Below are 18,410 nucleotides of genomic sequence, written 5' to 3' on the forward strand. Positions count from 1 at the left end.
GAAAACAATTGCTATAATTTCCCAAAACCTCATCGATCTTGAGAAGTTCTCCAAGAAATGGAGTTATCCCCTTCAATACTCTACGATTGGCTTACAACCAATACTAGATTTTTTCCTCCACCTCTCTCTTTCTTATTGTGGTTATTCCCATAGCCTCTTTGATTCTAATCTGTATTTGGGTCATGAAGTCAAGGCCTTTGAGGATTACCTTTAACAATAAATCACCTCCCAATTTTTGAAGTGTACTATCTCTTTAGTGCCACTTCCATTACCACCTCCCAATTTGGCCAATATCCTAAGGGTGTAGTCAAAGCCATCTTGTGATGACAGAGAGGGAAAAAAGATATGTCTACACGTCCATGAAAATCTTACTGAGTAATTGTTGTAGATGAGATGGATGTAGAAGAAGCAGAAGGGAGAATGGATTTTAATGTAGGGTCCAAATCAAGATGCTTTGTTTAGAAAAACGGTGGTGATTTTCTTGAAGAATTATTTTCCATTATTGTTTTTTTAATACAAAAAAATCCACAATGCAAACGCGCTCTTTGTAGAGGTGTCTATTGACGATATTATTGAATCATTGGGAGAAAAGGACACTTGGAGCTCTATATGAGTTGAATGATCAAGGAATTCTAAAATTATACATAGGTTGTGTTTTGAGAGGATTATTTCTTTGAGAGAGGAGGAATACCTCAAAATTTGTTACATGCTTAAATAATTTAACAAAATCACAAAAATTCAATGTTCTTGCTATGTTGCTAGCTCCTCTTGTAAATGGACATGTATGGGCCTTAAACGCACAATGTATTGCATGAATTTTAGAGATTTTATGTTGATTGCCAAGTCCTAATTATTATTTCTCTAAGTTAAAATTCATTACTTATTTTTTGGAATTCTCTTCTTTGGTTCTAAGTTTGATTCCTCTATATCAAAATTTATTAATTCTTTGTTTGGACTTCTCTTCCTTGCTTTGGGAGACCACATAAATTCAACCTTGATGAAATAAATGTTCTAGACTAAATTCATTTTCCATGTTTACTTATCCTTGCACAGTACCATGATGTCTAATGGTCTTGTAGCTTGGTCATAATGTTTCTAATTGTTTGTATGGCTTCCTTCTATTCTATGCCCTTGCATTCCATTCCTATACGTATTTCTCATTAGTTTTAGTGTTGTAGCTATCCTCCTAGCACCTATTACTAGAGGCCCTCCATAATAGCCAAAACCCCATCCTTTCAAATCTCCTAAACCTACTCCATACTTGGCAATGCAATACCAGTGTCTTGTATTTTTGTGTTGACATCTACCATCCTCAATGGATATCTAGAATGCAAGATTGACCTAGCAAGAGTCTATTGGCCAATCTCTAAGTCTTGGATCCAAATATTTTTTGTTATTTATGATTTCCATTTTTTTCCCTTCCACTGACTTTAGTCACTTTGATTCCACATGATGTAGATATGGGTGTTTCTTGATTTCTTGATTACCAACACTGTTGAATTGGGCCTGGGTAACCTCACTACTTTTAATGAGACTGTATGCCTAGAATCCTAGTGAAATTATGGGAGGTGGGGGACATTAAAACTACTCATATGATCTTTTTCATTTTTTCACATTGGCCTCTAGTTTATCTCAAAATTATTAAATGAGTAGTAGTAGTCTCCCTTGAAGCCTAGAAAAGCACAATAGGATTATTTGAAGATCCAAATGAGTGACCCTTATATGGGGTGAACATCCAAATGTCATCTCTCCATACTATTTGCAATACCATTCACCAAAGTCATGTAGATTGCTCCCACACTATCCCAAGTTATGGCTTTCACTCTAATTGTATCCCTAGAAACTTATGTTTTTCCCTCCCATTTTGGCCCAAGCAACTTATGTTTTTCAAGACTACTATTTTCTTCTTTCCTTTCTGCGTTGAAAAGCCTATACAAATATGTTAAAATGAAACTTTTAAGAGCACAATACAAGAAGAGGCTACTATTCCCACTTGTGATAGAACTTCTCCTTGAATTGCATTGTCATTAGCAAGCATTTTGTGCATAGTATTAATAGTTGAGGGTTTTGCATTACTAGACATATATGTAACTTACTTTCTAGTCAAAATTAAAATTCATTATGATCATTGTCCAATAATCCTTCTAGCTACGAGTGGTTGGATCTCGTTGCATTACTAGTACCTACTCATTTATATCGTGTCTCCTTGCTTATATACTCTCACATTGGCACACAAGTAAACACATGTAACAATCCAACCTCTCACAACCTTGGCAATAACTTATACCACACAATAGTGCCAAGTTGCATCAAGCCAAGCAAAGCTACAAAAGAAAAGAATATCATTTTCAAAACAAAACAAGTAACTAGCAACTCCCTCATCACATTAAGCCATTCATATAAAGATGACTGAATCCAACCTTATTTGTCATATATGGCTCTCTTCATATCTTTCTCATGGTATTAATAAAACTTTTTGCAACTAGTCTACCCTTGCATTATCTAATGATGACTCGTGAAAACCTTATGTTTCTTTATTATACAATGCCTTCATATCTTCATTCATTGATTATTTTAATTCTAAAATTTGGACTCATCGTTTCTTGAAACTGCACAATCGTTGCTCCCTTTTCTTTTCTTTTTAATATACCAACTTTTGTGGTTGCTTTCTATTTCTTATTGCCCTTCCAAGTTCTTGTGCCTTAGCTGACAACGGATGTAGTGCATTCCAGAAGCGTTCTCCACAACACCGGTATCCTATCCATCATGGATCAAACCAATTCCATCGTCGATCTTTTTGAAGTTGTATTGGGCAAATATTAAATTTCTACTTGATACGCAGCACCAATAGGATGGGCACTTGATTATCTCACTCACAATGGTAGCCAAAACATAAGCAAACGATCAGCAATGCTTTATCGAATAGATATCCTTCATCTGATGCCCGATTTCTCCAGAAGTCCCTACAATGAGACGAGTCACATCCTGTGAACAGCAGGATCGAGTAATCACCCCTGAATCAAAAGACTTTCAAGGTAAAAATCTTGATAACCATGTTGATGTGTCTATCGTGATCTGTAAATTCTTGCACTATTTTATACACGAAAAAATACTTTTAAAGATTTCCTGTAGTAGCCCTTTCTTGATCTCTTAAACCTGCATGATGCACAACCACATTGCCTTTCACCTTCATGTTTTCAAACATCTATCTGACCTCTTATATTTCAGTACTTTCAAAGAGATCACAAAGCACTGTTATTTCATTCTTAAAACGCTCACATGATGCCAATTTTTTTAAACTTTAATTGAACTTTGAAGCAACTCCCAGACTTGTCGCCTAGTATGCACATTTGCAGGAAAATAACTCCTTAAGCCTATTAGACAACACACAATTCCATCATGCACATGATTTGCTCTAATCAATAGTATTACATTATCAGAGGACAATTTGTAAACAGGGTCTTCAGCAGTAATAGCACTTCTACTCCTTGCAATTGATACAATTGAACAAAATGACTTTGTATTTTCTTTACTTACCAAGAACTTACAAAAGGCTTCTTAAAACTCAGGGAGCTCCCCACATATCTTCCGAGTTGAAGATACATATGGTCGTCATATGGCCACAAATGAAAACACTTGCGTGTCTTATATGATATACACCACAAAACAAATCAGGGGTGCAGAGCAGAGCCTATGCTGCCGCTTCTTGCACAGCCCTTAAATAGACAAGGGAAGACCAGGGACAATGGATAGCCAGTAACCCCTTGATTGTACATGCTTCCTCACTCCAATTCATCAAAGCTACAACAAATTTCCACTGAATCCATACCAAAAGAATCAACATAACCCACATGATCTGCCCTTTTCTCAGACTAACAAGACAGCAAACCCTTTGGTTTCCTTCATGAAAACCATGCATGGGCCCTGTCTTTACTAGTTTGAGGTAACAGTATTGCACACAAGCTCTGTGCTTGGTGACATTTGGAATTCTGCATCCTGTACTAGTGATTCGGTACGGATCAACCATCCACAAATAGTGGAGAAGAAGAATATCACCTCTGCTTGATTACTCTTTTCCTGCAGAAATGTCCTATGCATAGTACATGTACAAGCTATTTGATGCAGCGCAGGCAATCACATTCCCAGAAGGATGCCAAGCCAAGTGTAGAAGCTTTGACTTGAAATCATAAGCTCCGCCATTGAATTCACCGCCTGAGTTCTCACTACCTGTTTAAATCATGCCAATAGAAAAAAAGGGGCACAGTTACAACATACTTTTTGTAAACTCCAAAAGCAGTTGATCTTGTCATTAGAATCAATCAAGCAGTGCAACATGAAATCCAATAAAAAAGCATGGACAATCTTAGACCTCTTTTACCACGGCGTGCAAAATTGGTCAGACTCCTCGTAGGTTTTGTTGGTGTCTGTACGAGCCGCCTGCAAAGATAGAACCCCAAAAAACCACGGAGAAGAAGAGAAAACAAAGGTGTTGCACATAAGAGAGTTGTGGCACATTGAGATATAAAATTTCTATTTAATTTGTATGAAAGATCAAATCAGAATATACAGATTGCATTGTTAAATCAATCCTTCCCAATGTGTTAACATAAACAAGTTTCAGAATGCAATTTACTTGGTTGGCTGCTTGCTGGCTTCCAAGGTGCTTGCCTCATCACTACCAGCTACAACCCCAAAAACACGGAACAAATTACTGCAATAACACCAGAAAATGTTAAGCTTAGGCTTCTTGACAGTGGCTGCAATCGACGCTTATTATGCTTCTTGATCTCCACTGCCATTTTAAAAAATGGAAAATGGATATTTGTTGGGAGCCAGCAAAGAAATGGAGAGAGGACATGGAGGCGGGAAGTGTGGAAGATAAATAAAACAAACAGAACCACAAAGAAAAATCAGGATGCATGGCTACATCCAGAGGAAAAGTATTAATGCTACACCTGAAGCCCCCCCTTCTCTCTCTCTCTCTCGCTCTCTCTCTCTCTCTCTCTCTCTCCAAATGGAATGCATGCGTGGAAAGGAGGATTCTGGGAGGTCTGAAAGTTTTATATAGCTTCCAAAATAAAAAATGCACGAAGGCACATCTGTGGAATTGGGAAATGTGAGAGTTTCTGTACACCATGCTTGTGTAGACAGTAACCCTTTACGGATGCCCAGCTTGGGCACCCGGGCTCTCTAGGATGTATTGGTAAAGAATACAAGTTTACATAAAACGTTTCCTGATAGCGGAGTTAATTAAGGCACAGACACCATACCCCATCATACTGGCTGAAACAGTAATGGTACCTCTAGAAGGGGAAGCATTATGTCAATTCAAGGCTTACCTCCACAAAGTTGAGAAGGTGGACGCCATTAGGATACCACACAAGGGGATGGAAGCTATGCAAATCATGGGTTGGCACAAAGAAGAGATGAGGTGGATGGAATCATGGGGTATAACAGCTGCTGATATACCAGAAGATGCATGTAAAATCAGGGAGCTCGTGACACACAATATGCTACGAAAACTATGGCATAACCCCAGGACAATAATCAGCTCTACAAACAGAAAAATTGATTCAATGGGCAGCTATGTAATGCAGAAATACCTCAGGCAAGACATCAATATTTAAAAGGCATCGGATACGCAAATTCAGAACTAGTTCACATCATCTCGAGGGAAGGTGGACAAGACCCAGGATCAAAGGATCTGCAAAACATGTCCCACAGGGGAGGTGGAAAATGGGCAGCATGTAGCCCTACGATGCAGAGCTTATGCACACATCAGAGAAAGATATGAGGGCAGTTAAAAAATCTGCTGGAGCAGCCAGCCAAAAAGCTAGGCAGCTTCTTGAAAGAGGTTTAGGAACGTTGCAACAAAATACTAGGGCTAGCACACAAGCTAGCCCAACAAGTACTCACTACATAACAAGTCTAATATATTTTTTCTCACTAGATGTAAGGCATCGCTAATAGTTGGTAGTGATCGCCAGTCCCATAGATCCTGAAGGGTCTAAAGCAGACTTTAATACAACCATATCGTATCATCTCTCTCTCTCTCATTGTATCAGTTATCTTTAGTCTCATAGACCTTCAGAGTCTCCCGAAGACTTTAATAAACTTTCTTTCTTTCTTTCTCTCTCTCTCTCTCTCTCTCTCTCAGAGGATGGATGGAATGGATGAAATGGATGGAATTATGGGGTATAACCGCTGCTGATATCCCCAAAGATGCATGGGAAATCAGGGAGCTAGTGACACAGAGAAAGCTACAGAAGCTATGGCAAGAACCGGGGGCAAAAAAAAAAAAAAGCAGTTTTATAAGCAGGAAAGCAATCTGATGGACAGCTATGGAATGCAGCAATACCTCGGGGAAGACATATCAATATTTAAAAGACATTTAATCTGCAAAATCAGAACCAGCTCACATGATCTCGAGGTGGAGAGGGGAAGATGGGCAAGACCCAAGGTACCAAGAGAGGAAAGAATATGTAAAATCTGCCCCGCAGGAGAAGTAGAAAATGAGCAGCATGTACTCCTAACATGTCAAGCATATGCACAAATTAGAGAATGTTATAGGGGCAATAGAAGCAACCTGAAATCCCTACTGGAGTGGCCAGCCAAAGAGCTAGGCAACTACATAGAGGAAATTTTAGAATATCGCAACAAAGTACTTGGTCTAGCACACAGGCTAGCACAACAAGTACTCACTCCATAGCACATTTATGCTTTTATTTATGCTATTTTCTTTCAATGGATGTAAACAATCACTAATTGTTGATAGTGATCACTGTCCCATAGATTATATATCTATTTGTGGCCCTCATTAAGGAATTTAAATCTAAACCAAAAGAAACCAAAGGACCCTCGGTCTTAAACTGATGTATGCCATTTATTGTCTTATTTTCAGACTACTTTATAATAACTTTAAACTCAGAGCCACTTTATGCACTCCTTGGGAGCTGCTTCATGCCCTCCCTGTGGATGTATTAAGTGGGTGATGCTGTCCCGTATACCCATTGGTCTCCTATGGACATTAATGGACTCTCCCCCCCCCTCCCTCTCTCTCTCTCTCTCTCTCTCTCTCTCTCTCTCATTTCAGTTTTCTAGTCACTAGCTATTTAAAGATGCACCAGACAACGCTACATTCCCTAATAGGGGTGTTTTTTTCCATATGAGGTAATCTGATAGGCCTTATTGGCCTTCTGCACGCATTATTAAATATTTCTACGTGCACACGCCTGTGCTATGACCCTAAAACTGTAGCATTTGGAAGGGGAAGTCTAAAGCAAACATGATCACGCTAAGACTGTAGACCATATGGAACAGTTTATTAAAGAATTGCAATGCCAAACACCATCTAAAAAGAATGCTGCAGCTTGGAATGGCCACCTTATCTCATATGCCAAAGAGAAAAATGTACAACAGACGGAGCTGTTTATTAAAGAAATCCAATGCCAAACACCATCTAAAAGAATGCTGCGGACACATAAAGGCCAATGGGGCCATACCCAAGCATAGTCAGCTCAACAAAAGCTTCACTTGGAGCTCAAAAGGAAGAAGATAGAGACTGGAATAGTCCTTGGGCATGTCATTAAGAACAAAGAGACCACACCACAAATGCCCCACCAGAACACCACCCTTTCCCTAGCTAGAGAGATTAGCCCCTCTACTCGATGACGGGATATGAGGAGCTAGTGCATGGTACATGCAGTGGATCACATTCGTGCTTGGGATAGTGAGCGGCAAGCTCAATTGGATGTTTCCAGTCTAACATTATTCAATCAGCCTTTAAAGGGCCATGGACCAAAATATTGGTCAAGAATGAGACAGGTCTAGACATCGGACATGCACAAGACTTCTTGGGGTGAGGCTTCATGTGTGAGATAGAGATACAATGTTGAAGAGGTAAGTTAGATGTCCAATAGGAAACCCATGTGATTTTTGTAGGCTTTGAGCTTGGTTAGTACGTCCTCATGGGGAGTTCCAAAATAGTTGGAGGGTCGAAAAGAAGGTGACACGTGTTAAGTTTGCATGCAATCTTCTACGTAGTTCTATGAGGTGTTCTATTGTCACCCTGAGGAGTCTCTTCTTCCCGGTCGGTTCGTGGGCTCTTGGCTCTCTCATGAAAGTCAGTGGAAACGACCCTTGGCAGCAGCATATGGACACAGTGAAGGCGACCTCGTGCTTGTGGATCTCCACAATCGATTAGACCTGAGCTGCTGGCTATCACGTGAAGAGGCGAAATCCCTAGTAGGTGAAGGACGATGTCACGATCTGTGACGTATTCCTTTCTCTATATCTAGACTTATGGATGGTTTGATGAATGGACACTTGTGGAAGGGTATGCCCTTTCGACGGGACACTTCCTATGAGGCACAACCCTTCACAAGAGACATTCTATGGAAGAGACACTCCTATTGTAATGCACCCTCTCATCAAGGGTCACGCCCTTCACAAGGGGTACACACCTCTTCATGCACATACAATTTGGAGTACACACCTTTTCATGTGTGACTCTTCACTCTCTATATAAGAGAGGCCCAATTGTATGGATGACACACTACAGACACTACAAACACTCAAGCAATACAAATATTCCTTGTTCTCTGCTATTTCAGTCTCCTTTCTGTTCCTTAGCACATTTCTAAATATAGTAAATCTAGGATTTCTTACAGTGGTATCAGAGCAAATTTCGCTCCTGCCTGTAGGAAATGCCCTCCACCTTCTAGCGCCTATCTGATACATCTCTTTCCACTAGAAGGATATCTGTGCACATTGTGCATGGAAGAGATGGAGAGAATGAGCGTAAAAATTTTTAGCACCAACCCTGCCTAAAGTCATCAATGGCCTCTCCATCTCCCACACATCACGAGTTGATGTGAATGGACACGACAAAAATCGTATCTTTTCATGTGCTTGGGCTGTCCCAAAACCAAGGGACGCACCTTTTCCACCATCGGACACACCTTTTGATAAAGAGTTTTGACTCCTCACCCAAGGGACACACCCCATCGTGGAACAAAGGACACACCTCTTCATGTGGGGACACCCCTTTTGACAACAGGGTCACACCCCTTCATGAAAAGGTACACCTATTCCAAGGGTCAACCCTTAGAATAGGCACACCTTTTGGCACCAGACACCTTATAAAAGGGTACCTAGAGGGGCTAAAAAGGAAAACCCAGCCCCATACCTTAGGCCGAACCCTAGACTACCCAAAGGTTAATTAAACCCACACTTTAATTTTTGGCAACCACCCAACCTAGGCAGCCACACACAAAAATGACGATCCACGATTGACGTCCGTACGGATTTTCGTCACGCAAGATTCGCCTCCCTTCCACGCCATATGCAGCGCCCCCCATCAGCCGGTTTGCTGCCCTGGGTTCCTGCCAGTCTTTCAGCGCCAGATCACTGCCCTTGCTGCCGCGATTCAGCCTTGGAAGCACGCAGCCAATTTCGCCACAAGCAAGCAGGCTGCCCCTTTTTTCGCCACCATACCTGCCTTTGCCCAGCAGCTGTTCTGCCCTCTATCGCAATTCAGACCAGCCTGAATCCTGCTGGCTTATCTCGTCACCTTTGCCTGTGAAAAGCGCCCGTTTGCTGCCTTCCAATTCCGACCAGCCAGGCCCAGATCTGCTCCTCGCACCCCACAAGCACTTGCCTCTGAATTCAACGCAGGAAAAGCATGATTGGTTCCACGAAATCTGCCTTTTCTGCACTCAGCCTCTGCCAACATCCCTATCTGCCTCCAAAGTCTCGCCAGGCACCTTTTCCTTGCTCACACTTCAAAGTGAACCTGCAAACATAGAAAATGGACCTCCGGACAGATATTTTCAGGCCATTCTATGCAACTAATTGGCAGATCTAATCTATGCCAGGTGGATTCTTTCCTGCCTATTTCTAAGGATTCTCTTTCATATTGTTATTTGACGTTTATTATCAAATTACAGCAAATGAAAGCCTCCTCCTTAAAGCATGGAAACCCCTGGTAATTCACCCGTCCTTTCAAGGACACCTCAGGCATCATCTACCACACAATATCGTGCTCAGATTGCACAACCAGCCCATTTCGAAGCTTTTGCATCGTGGGTTTTCTGTGTCACGTGCCCTTCTAGTTATTTAGACCACATCCTATATCTTCTGCGTGAGGCACCTCAGTTACATTACTTCCTCAGCACAGTCCAGGTTGTGTTCCACGAGACACGTAGATACCCAGAACCCGATATTCCTCACGAGTTTGCGGTCCATCTTTGGAGAGACTTTTACCCCTCAGCTTCAGCATCTCCAAGGTACTCTCCACCTCCTTCAGCTCGCAGATATCCTCCTATACAGATTGTACCTTCCCCAAGACAGTATTTACACTCTGAAGGCACTCCTCCTCCTGGATATCCTCCACTTCCGAGAGCAGCTCCTTATCTTTTCTCAGATCCGTGGACTCTGCAACCTACCCTTCTACTTTCACGAGCAGTAACACCCATTTCAGCATCACCAGTGTTACCTCAGACAGGACCTCCTTTACCAGATTTCCACGGCTGGTTCCATCCTGCTTCTCCTGCCCCCTCCAAAATGAGCAACCTCAGGGAGCAGCCCGAATCTTCTTCCAGGAATGGTACAAACTAGAGCGCAGGTTTGTGCTCTTCTCACAGGGACCTCAGATATGTCGCAACACTCGTGTGCAACCTCTCCAGAGATAAACGACTCAAGTCCAAAAAAGACCCCTGAAGTCAACTTACAAGGCGAAGCACTACTTCAACTTCAAATTTCCCAGCTTCAGGACAGCATCTCCGACTTGGTCTAGAAAGTCCAACAACTCCAAGATTCTCGCAGTACCACACATACAGAGGATGACGTGACGCAACCAGACGACTATGTGGACTCATTCCCACCAGAGGTAGAAAACACTGAACTCTGTGCCCTCTACCGTTTACTCCAAGCTTCCAAAACTAAAAGACTTGACATTAAACTTCCGGAAGCCTACACTGGTCAACGAAATGGCCGAACAGTTGACCAATGGCTCGCAAAATTGTGCATGTAGTTTGATACTGTTGACCTCACTAAAGGCAAAAGGATTGCCTTGGCAGCCTCCCTCCTTAAGGATACAGCTTTCCTATGGTGGCAACGCTGCTTAAAGGACGGCAAAAGTGTGTTAACTTTAGGACGTTTTGAACACGTGCTCCGTAAGCAGTTCATACCTGCCAATGCGGACTTCCAAGCACGTTCAAAACTCCGACAGTTGGAGCAAACAGGCTCCCTATATTCCTACATCTCTCAGTTCACCACATTGGTGCTGGAGATTGATGGGTTAACTGATGATGATCGCCTTCATGCTTTCATCTCAGGCCTAAATCCCTCGTTACGCATTGATGTCCTTAAAGCAAACATCACCACCACAGCTGGCGCTATTGCTTACGCAGAGCGCATAACAGATTTCCAAAACACAGGGAAGCAGAGTGCTAATAGAACACCGAACTCTACTATGGCCAAAGGTGCTCGCTCTCAAGATAACCCCAGGTTTAGAAAAAACTCTGGTAATCAAGGTCAGCGACAATCTCAAGATCCCCACAAGTCTCAAAAATCATATGCTGGATTCCAACAGAAGCACCCCTCCAAGGATCGTGCCTCTTCTTCTTCACAAAGTCATTACCGACATCCCCAACATAAAGGTGCGGCCACTGACAAGAAGAACAACTCTAGCACAAAAGGACTTTGTACCATCTGTACAAGCAACCATAGATGGTTCGATTGTCCCAAGCGACCAAAGCAAAATTCCAATATGGAACCTTGCACTTCCCAAACAGAAGATGCTACCCCAACACAAGACAAAAAAGGCAAAGCTGTTCGAATGGCAAATACCATCCACATGAGCCTTGCCAGCAACCCCGAATCTTCCTTGGCCACTCAAGTACTTTGTGTTCAAGGATCGATTCGTGGAAGAACGGTCACTATCCTCATCGACAGTGGCTGCTCTCATAACTTCCTAGCTAGTTCTATGGTCGACAAACTTCGATTGACCACCAAACCTAGTCTCATGGACTATCAGATTGAACTCGCCAATGGAACTACCTTCTTGTGCAACACCAGGATCAAAAACTTGTCTTTTCACATCCAACATTATACGGACAAGTTCAACTTCGACATCATGCCTCTTTCTCGGTACGATGTCATACTTGGACAACAGTGGCTCTACGACTATGATCCATCAGTCAGCAGCCATACTATCCAGTTTGTCCACCAGGGAAAACTTATTGAGCTAACTGGTTCTAGGGACTCTCCTTCAATCCCAGTTGCCTCTGCCCTACAAGTAAAGAAGTGGGTTCGTAAACGTCAAGCAAAGACTTCACTTCTGTTAGTTACAACAGTAGAGGAGACACCAAGAAAGGATCCTCCTCAATACCTCAACCAACCTTTTTTCTAGCCCTACCTGGATATTTTTCCACAAGAATTGCCAAAGCAGTTACCACCTCGACGACCAGTGGATCACCCAATCGAACTTATTACCGGCAGTAATCCACCGTCGAAACGTCCTTATCGGGTTTCTTACACTCAAAATGAAGAAATCCAAAGACAGGTGACCGAACTACTCGACAAAGGTCACATTCGGCCCAGTCACAGCCCTTTCGGATCTCCTGTACTACTTGTGGAAGAAAAGAATAAGTCAATGCGCCTCTGCATCGACTACCGAGCCCTCAACAAGCTCACTATCAAAAACAAGTATCCATTGCCTCGTATCGATGACCTCTTCAATCAACTTCTACACACAACACAATTCTCAAAGATTGATCTTCGTTCAGGTTATCATCAAATTCGCATACGAGAAGGCGATGAGTACAAGACAGCTTTTTGAACAAAGTATGGACACTATGAATGTTTGGTCATGCCTTTTGGGTTAAACAATGCCCCGGCCACATTCATGACATTAATGAACGACATCTTCAGGCCTTTCCTCGATAAGTTCGTCATCGTTTACCTCGATGACATCCTCGTTTTCAGCAGATCCCTACATGAGCACAAAGAACATCTTTACCAAGTTTTTGAAGTTCTCCGCGCAAATTCTCTCTACATCAACATTGGAGTGAGTTCTTCAAGACCCAACTCGAATATTTGGGACATGTTATTTCAGCTCAAGGCATCTCTGTGGATCCCAAGAAGGTCGAGGTAATCCGAAACTGGCCTACTCCTAAGAATGTTCATGATGTCCGCTCTTTTCTCGAATTGGCAAACTTCTACCATACAAAGGTCTATCAGTTTTCCGAAATCGCAGCTCCTATGTCCGAATTATTAAAAAGCATAGCAGTTTTTCAGTGGCTTCCCGAAACAGAGTATAGTTTCCAACAACTCAAGCAAGCACTCACTACCACACCAGTTATGGCTATTGCTGACCCAAACCTTCCATTTGAGGTCATGACCGACGCTTCCGACATCGCTACAGGAGCAGTCTTGATGCAAGAAGGCAGAGTTATTGCTTTTGATAGCCATAAACATTCTGATATCCAAACCCTATACCCGGTTTATGATAAGGAGTTTCTTGCCATTGTACATGCTTATCGCCCTTGGCAACATTATCTCATGGGAGCTGACTCAGTGGTCAAGACAAACCATCACTCTTTAAAGTATATCTTTACTCAATCAGTCATGAACGCTCGACAACCACGCTGGGTTGAGTTTCTAGCCAACTTTCACATGACCATTGAGTACATTCTAGGACTATGCAATGTAGTTGCAGATGCTCTCGGCAGATTAGCTCTAGCATCAGCTATGGTAATCTCTACATTATCTGTGGATGTTCCGAATTCATTCAAAGGGAAGTATTTCAATGAAAAAGACTTCTGCACAGCAGTACAAGTTCTTTCAAAAGATCAATCTTCGACTTCCGAGCAGAAGATTTTCTCATCCTATTCTTATACGAACGACCTTCTGTATTATCAAGATCGCGTCTGTGTACCACATGACAAGGATGTTCGACGTCTTTTGTTAAAAGAGCATCATGTAGTTCCTTATGCTGCCCATCCACGCATCAACAAGATTTATAGGTTACTCAGTGCAACATACTACTGGCCTCAGATGAAAAGCGACGTCATCAAAATGGTTACATCTTGCTTATCTTGTCAACAAATGAAAGCAAGCCGACCACCCAGAATCAGATGGCCAGACTGAAAGAGTCAACCAAGTTCTGGAAGAAATGCTTCGACATTATATTCAGTCACGCCTAGCAGCTTAGGAAGAGTATCTACCACTCCTTGAGTTTGCTTATAATAACTCTTTCCATAGTGCCATCAGCATGACTCCATTTCAAGCAGCTTAGGGACACACACCGATCGTACCAACGAATTTTGTACTTCAACATCGAGTGGCCCTAGCTGATCAACTGGTTCAAGAAATGCAAGACATTCTACTCTAAGTCAGGGATCATATGCGAAAAGCGCAAGAGCGGTATCAACGGTCTGCCAACAAACATAGACGTCACTTGGAATTTGACACTGGTGACATGGTGCTATTATTTGTAGCCCCACATCGCTATAAGACAGTTAAGTCTGCATTTCCTAAGTTGCAACCAAGATACTATGGACCTTTCCAGATCGTCAAGAAAAATTCACCTTTAAGTTACAAATTGAAATTACCACCATCATGGGGTAAAATCCATCCGACATTTCATACTTCTTGGCTAAAGACGTACATTCCAGGCGATGAAGCACTTCCTCCTGCAGGTGATTATGTCCCAGAAATCGAAGACGATTATGTTCTCCTTATTCCTGAGCGTATTCTGGACCATCGACAGCGAGAGACTCGACATCGACTTATCACGGAATTCCTTGTTCTTTGGCAAGATCTGGACGACTCCGACGCTACTTGGCAATCTGATGAAGACTTACAGCAGTACCCTGACATTTTACAGCAGTATTTTCACAATTTACCGTGATATTTTCTACATCAATTCATTATCTCCACCAGGGTCTTATTTTGAGTGGGAGGAGATGTCACGATCTGTGACGTATTCCTTTCTCTATATCTAGACTTATAAATGGTTTGATGAATGGACACTTGTGGAAGGGTATGCCCTTTCGACGGGACACTTCCTATGAGGCACAACCCTTCACAAGAGACATTCTATGGAAGAGACACTCCTATTGTAATGTACCCTCTCATCAAGGGTCACGCCCTTCACAAGGGGTACACACCTCTTCATGCACATACACTTTGGAGTACACACCTTTTCATGTGTGACTCTTCACTCTCTATATAAGAGAGGCCCAATTGTATGGATGACACACTACAGACACTATAGACACTCAAGCAATACAAATATTCCTTGTTCTCTGCTATTTCAGTTTCCTTTCTGTTCCTTAGTACATTTCTAAATATAGTAAAGCTAGGATTTCTTACAGATGATGATTTCAGCGTGCACGTATGTTCTTGATCGTTGTATGAGCCTTTGTGGCTGTGCCTTTGTGGCTTTTCTGCTATAGTGTCTTGTAAAGAGAAACAAGTCCAGCTTGAAGGTACTCACTGCTCCGAAAAAGGTGAGGAAGCCAAGGTCGAAGAGAATCCCAAAGTTGTCACTTGATATATTGGCAAAGGTGTGCTTTAGAGCTTGATCGAATCCGTTGGGCTTTTGAGATGGATATGTCATATAAAGAGAAGTCTGGACGTGGAATGGCTTTGACTACCTTCCATGGTAAGAATTTTCCATCATGGTAGCTCGCCACCCACCTACTATTCATGCAAAAGGAGCTTTGGGAAGTCATCGCTGGGACGGAGAAGAAGCCTAAGGGAAATGCATCAGAAGCAGAGAAGAGTGCATGGGAGACAAAGAATGAGAAGGCGATTGGGTCATGGGACAAGCTCTAGGTCCAGAGTTTTTTCACCGCCTCGATGTAAAAGTGTCAGCAGCAGAGAACTAGCAAACGTTGGAGACTCTATTTGGGGTCCGCATGAAGCACTCAAAAGCTAATTTGAAACAAGATCTCTTCGATCTAAAGATGCTCGCTCCAGGTTCGTTTAGTTGCCTAAGCAAGGCTTGCATCCTATTCAGAAACACATCCAGACAACTCTAGGTGATCATCTAAGGTATGGTCCAGTAACTACCACTAGCCAAAAAAAACAACGAATCTTAGCAAAGGTTGAGGATGAAGATAAAAAGGTGTTCCTGTTGAAGAGTTTACCGCCATATCAATATGAAGAAACAATAAGAATTCTGGGACTAGATGACGATATGGATTTTTTGGATTGTGTGGGGATGCTGCTCAGCGAGGATAAACATACCAATACAAGCATCTATGACCCTAGAGTGTTTGCAATTACTGATAGAAAGAAGAAGACAGGTAGAGATACTCGAAAATGCAACTACTGTGGCAAAGAAGGACATATTGAAAGGTTTTGTTACACTAAACAGCACGATGAGATCTTGAAATCAAACAAAGGCAAGGGTAGAGCACTAGTAGCGGATGATAAGGAGGAGTCGGCCATGTTGGTGTTGGAGATAAGTGCACACTAAGTGTACTATTTCCCTAGTCTACATTTGTCTAGTCTAGTCTTTGTGTCTTGAGTGTGTGCCATGTGGCACCTCTACAATTATCCCATAAGCACTCTTGCTTTATGTCTTGTACTTTGGCCCATATATTCATGGGTCACATCATTGCAATCTATCTAGCTTGTGTCTTGTCTACACTCATCTACAAGGTAACTCTTTGTCTGTCTTTCAATCTTGTTCTTATTTTACTTCTAGTTTTCTAGTTTCTAGTTCTTACTTTTATATTCCTACATGGTATCAGAGCCAGGTTGATCCCTCTTCTCTCTCCTCAGTCTGCTGTAGCCATAGCCGCCTCTTCTCAGATCCCTGCCACTCTCTGCGCCACCGCTTCTCTCTGCCAGATTTGCACGCCATTGCGCTGCCAGATCTCCGCGCCCATCAGCTCTTGTCCCTGCTGTAGCTCCTGCTCCTGCTGTCGCTCCTGCACTTGCATCAACGTACGTACAACTCGAAGTACAGCCAAGACTGTCCGTACAGTCCGTACGACTGTACGGAATCTGTACCTGCACGTACCATCGCTTCGACATTGTACCCTCTGCTGGCAGTTCCCCCGTACCTCTTTCAACAGGCTGCACCTCTCCAATTGTTGTTCATGATCTGCGCCATTTTCGCGGAGATCTGCGCCATCTATTCGTGACTGCACGGAGCTCGCGCTGCCTGCACCTCCTGAACCGCGCCCCTTTTCTGCGCCTCTGCCTCTGCCTAGGTACTGTGCATTGCCTCTTTCAGTTTGCTGAGCAGTCCTTTTTTTGCTGGTTCCTCATGCTTCGATGGGCTGTCACATGCTATGGCCTTGACAAGTGGTGAGCGAGCCGGCTTCTTGGATCTCTTCTTTCATTTATTTCTGCAATCTTGTAAGGGAATAGACACTGCCCTTGCATCTTAGCAAGAGGTAAGACCTTCCCACATGGCCTCTTCTACTCATTCTCTCATGTCTATTGACAAATTTAATGGGTCCAACTTTCATACTTGGCAAATCAAAATCGAGTGCCATCTTATGAAAGAAGGTCTTTGGGACATTGTTCACCGTGCTGCTCCCGAAGATCCTGACATTGAGCAAGTTGTCACTGCCAAGAACGACAAAGCCTATGCTATCATCTCTTGGAGATGATTACATTCATCACATCTCCGACATACAGTCTGCTCCTCAAGCATGGATCACTTTGGATACCCTTTTTGGACCCCGATCTTAAAACTCTAAGATTGCACTTATGATCTCATTCTTTGATCTACATATGCAGGAAGGAGCTACTATAGCCTCTCATGTCAATTATCTTCGCAGTCTTATGGTTCAGCTTGCATCAGTAAAGTCTCCCATCTCCGAAGATATTGCTATTGCTGTGCTTCTCAAAAGCTTACCTGACACCTATGCTACTCTTGTCACTACCTTCAAGTATCACAATAATCCTTCTCTTGAAGGTATCATCAATGCTCTCCAAGAGGAAGAAAGAACTCAACAACGAAAGGTAACTGACACTGCATTTTTAGCAAAGAAAGTTAGTTCTAAGGTAAGAAAGCCTTGCACCCATTGTGGCAAAACTAATCATATGGAGAAGGACTATTTCAAGGCTCATCCATGCACCATTTGTGGCCGTGATAATCACCGGGAGAGGGACTGCTACTCCAAACCCTCTACATCAGCCCCTGCATCTACCTCAACCCATGTTGCTGCAACATCTCCATCAGCAAATCCTGCTGTTCCTTCCTCATATGATGAGAAGTGGGCTTTCTGATTACTTCATATTTCTTGTCTACCACTTTGACCACCAATGATGTAGGTCAAGGGGTTCTAGTGTCTTGGTCTTTCTCTTTGTCTACAATCAGTCTTCTGTCTATCTAGTCTCGTCTGTCTGTCTATTTGTCTATCAATCTGACTGTGTTTTGT

The 18,410-nt window shown here is 42.6% G+C and overlaps 1 protein-coding gene across 4 annotated transcripts in view; it reads right to left on the minus strand.

Moving 5' to 3' along the window:
- Positions 1 to 3,442: 3,442 nt before the first annotated feature.
- LOC147889612 (serine/threonine protein phosphatase 2A 55 kDa regulatory subunit B beta isoform-like) overlaps positions 3,443 to 18,410 on the minus strand; it is a 76,354-nt gene continuing 61,386 nt past the window's right edge. For 2 of the 4 annotated variants that reach the window (XM_087392035.1, XM_087392034.1), the window contains exons 12-14: positions 4,634 to 4,711; positions 4,370 to 4,437; positions 3,443 to 4,227 (exon numbers count right to left, since the gene is read on the minus strand). In XM_087392035.1, coding sequence (XP_087248161.1) covers positions 4,091 to 4,227; positions 4,370 to 4,437; positions 4,634 to 4,711 — 283 coding nt within the window. In that variant the 3' untranslated portion in view covers positions 3,443 to 4,090. The remainder of the gene's footprint in view (positions 4,228 to 4,369; positions 4,438 to 4,633; positions 4,712 to 18,410) is intronic. The other 2 variants (XM_087392037.1, XM_087392036.1) reach the window with 2 other exon arrangements.

This window comes from Dipteris shenzhenensis, chromosome 20 (genome assembly GCF_047967505.1).
Source record: "Dipteris shenzhenensis isolate YYH24624 ecotype China chromosome 20, Dip_SZ_1.0, whole genome shotgun sequence".
In the NCBI taxonomy this organism is placed as follows: Eukaryota; Viridiplantae; Streptophyta; class Polypodiopsida; order Gleicheniales; family Dipteridaceae; genus Dipteris; species Dipteris shenzhenensis.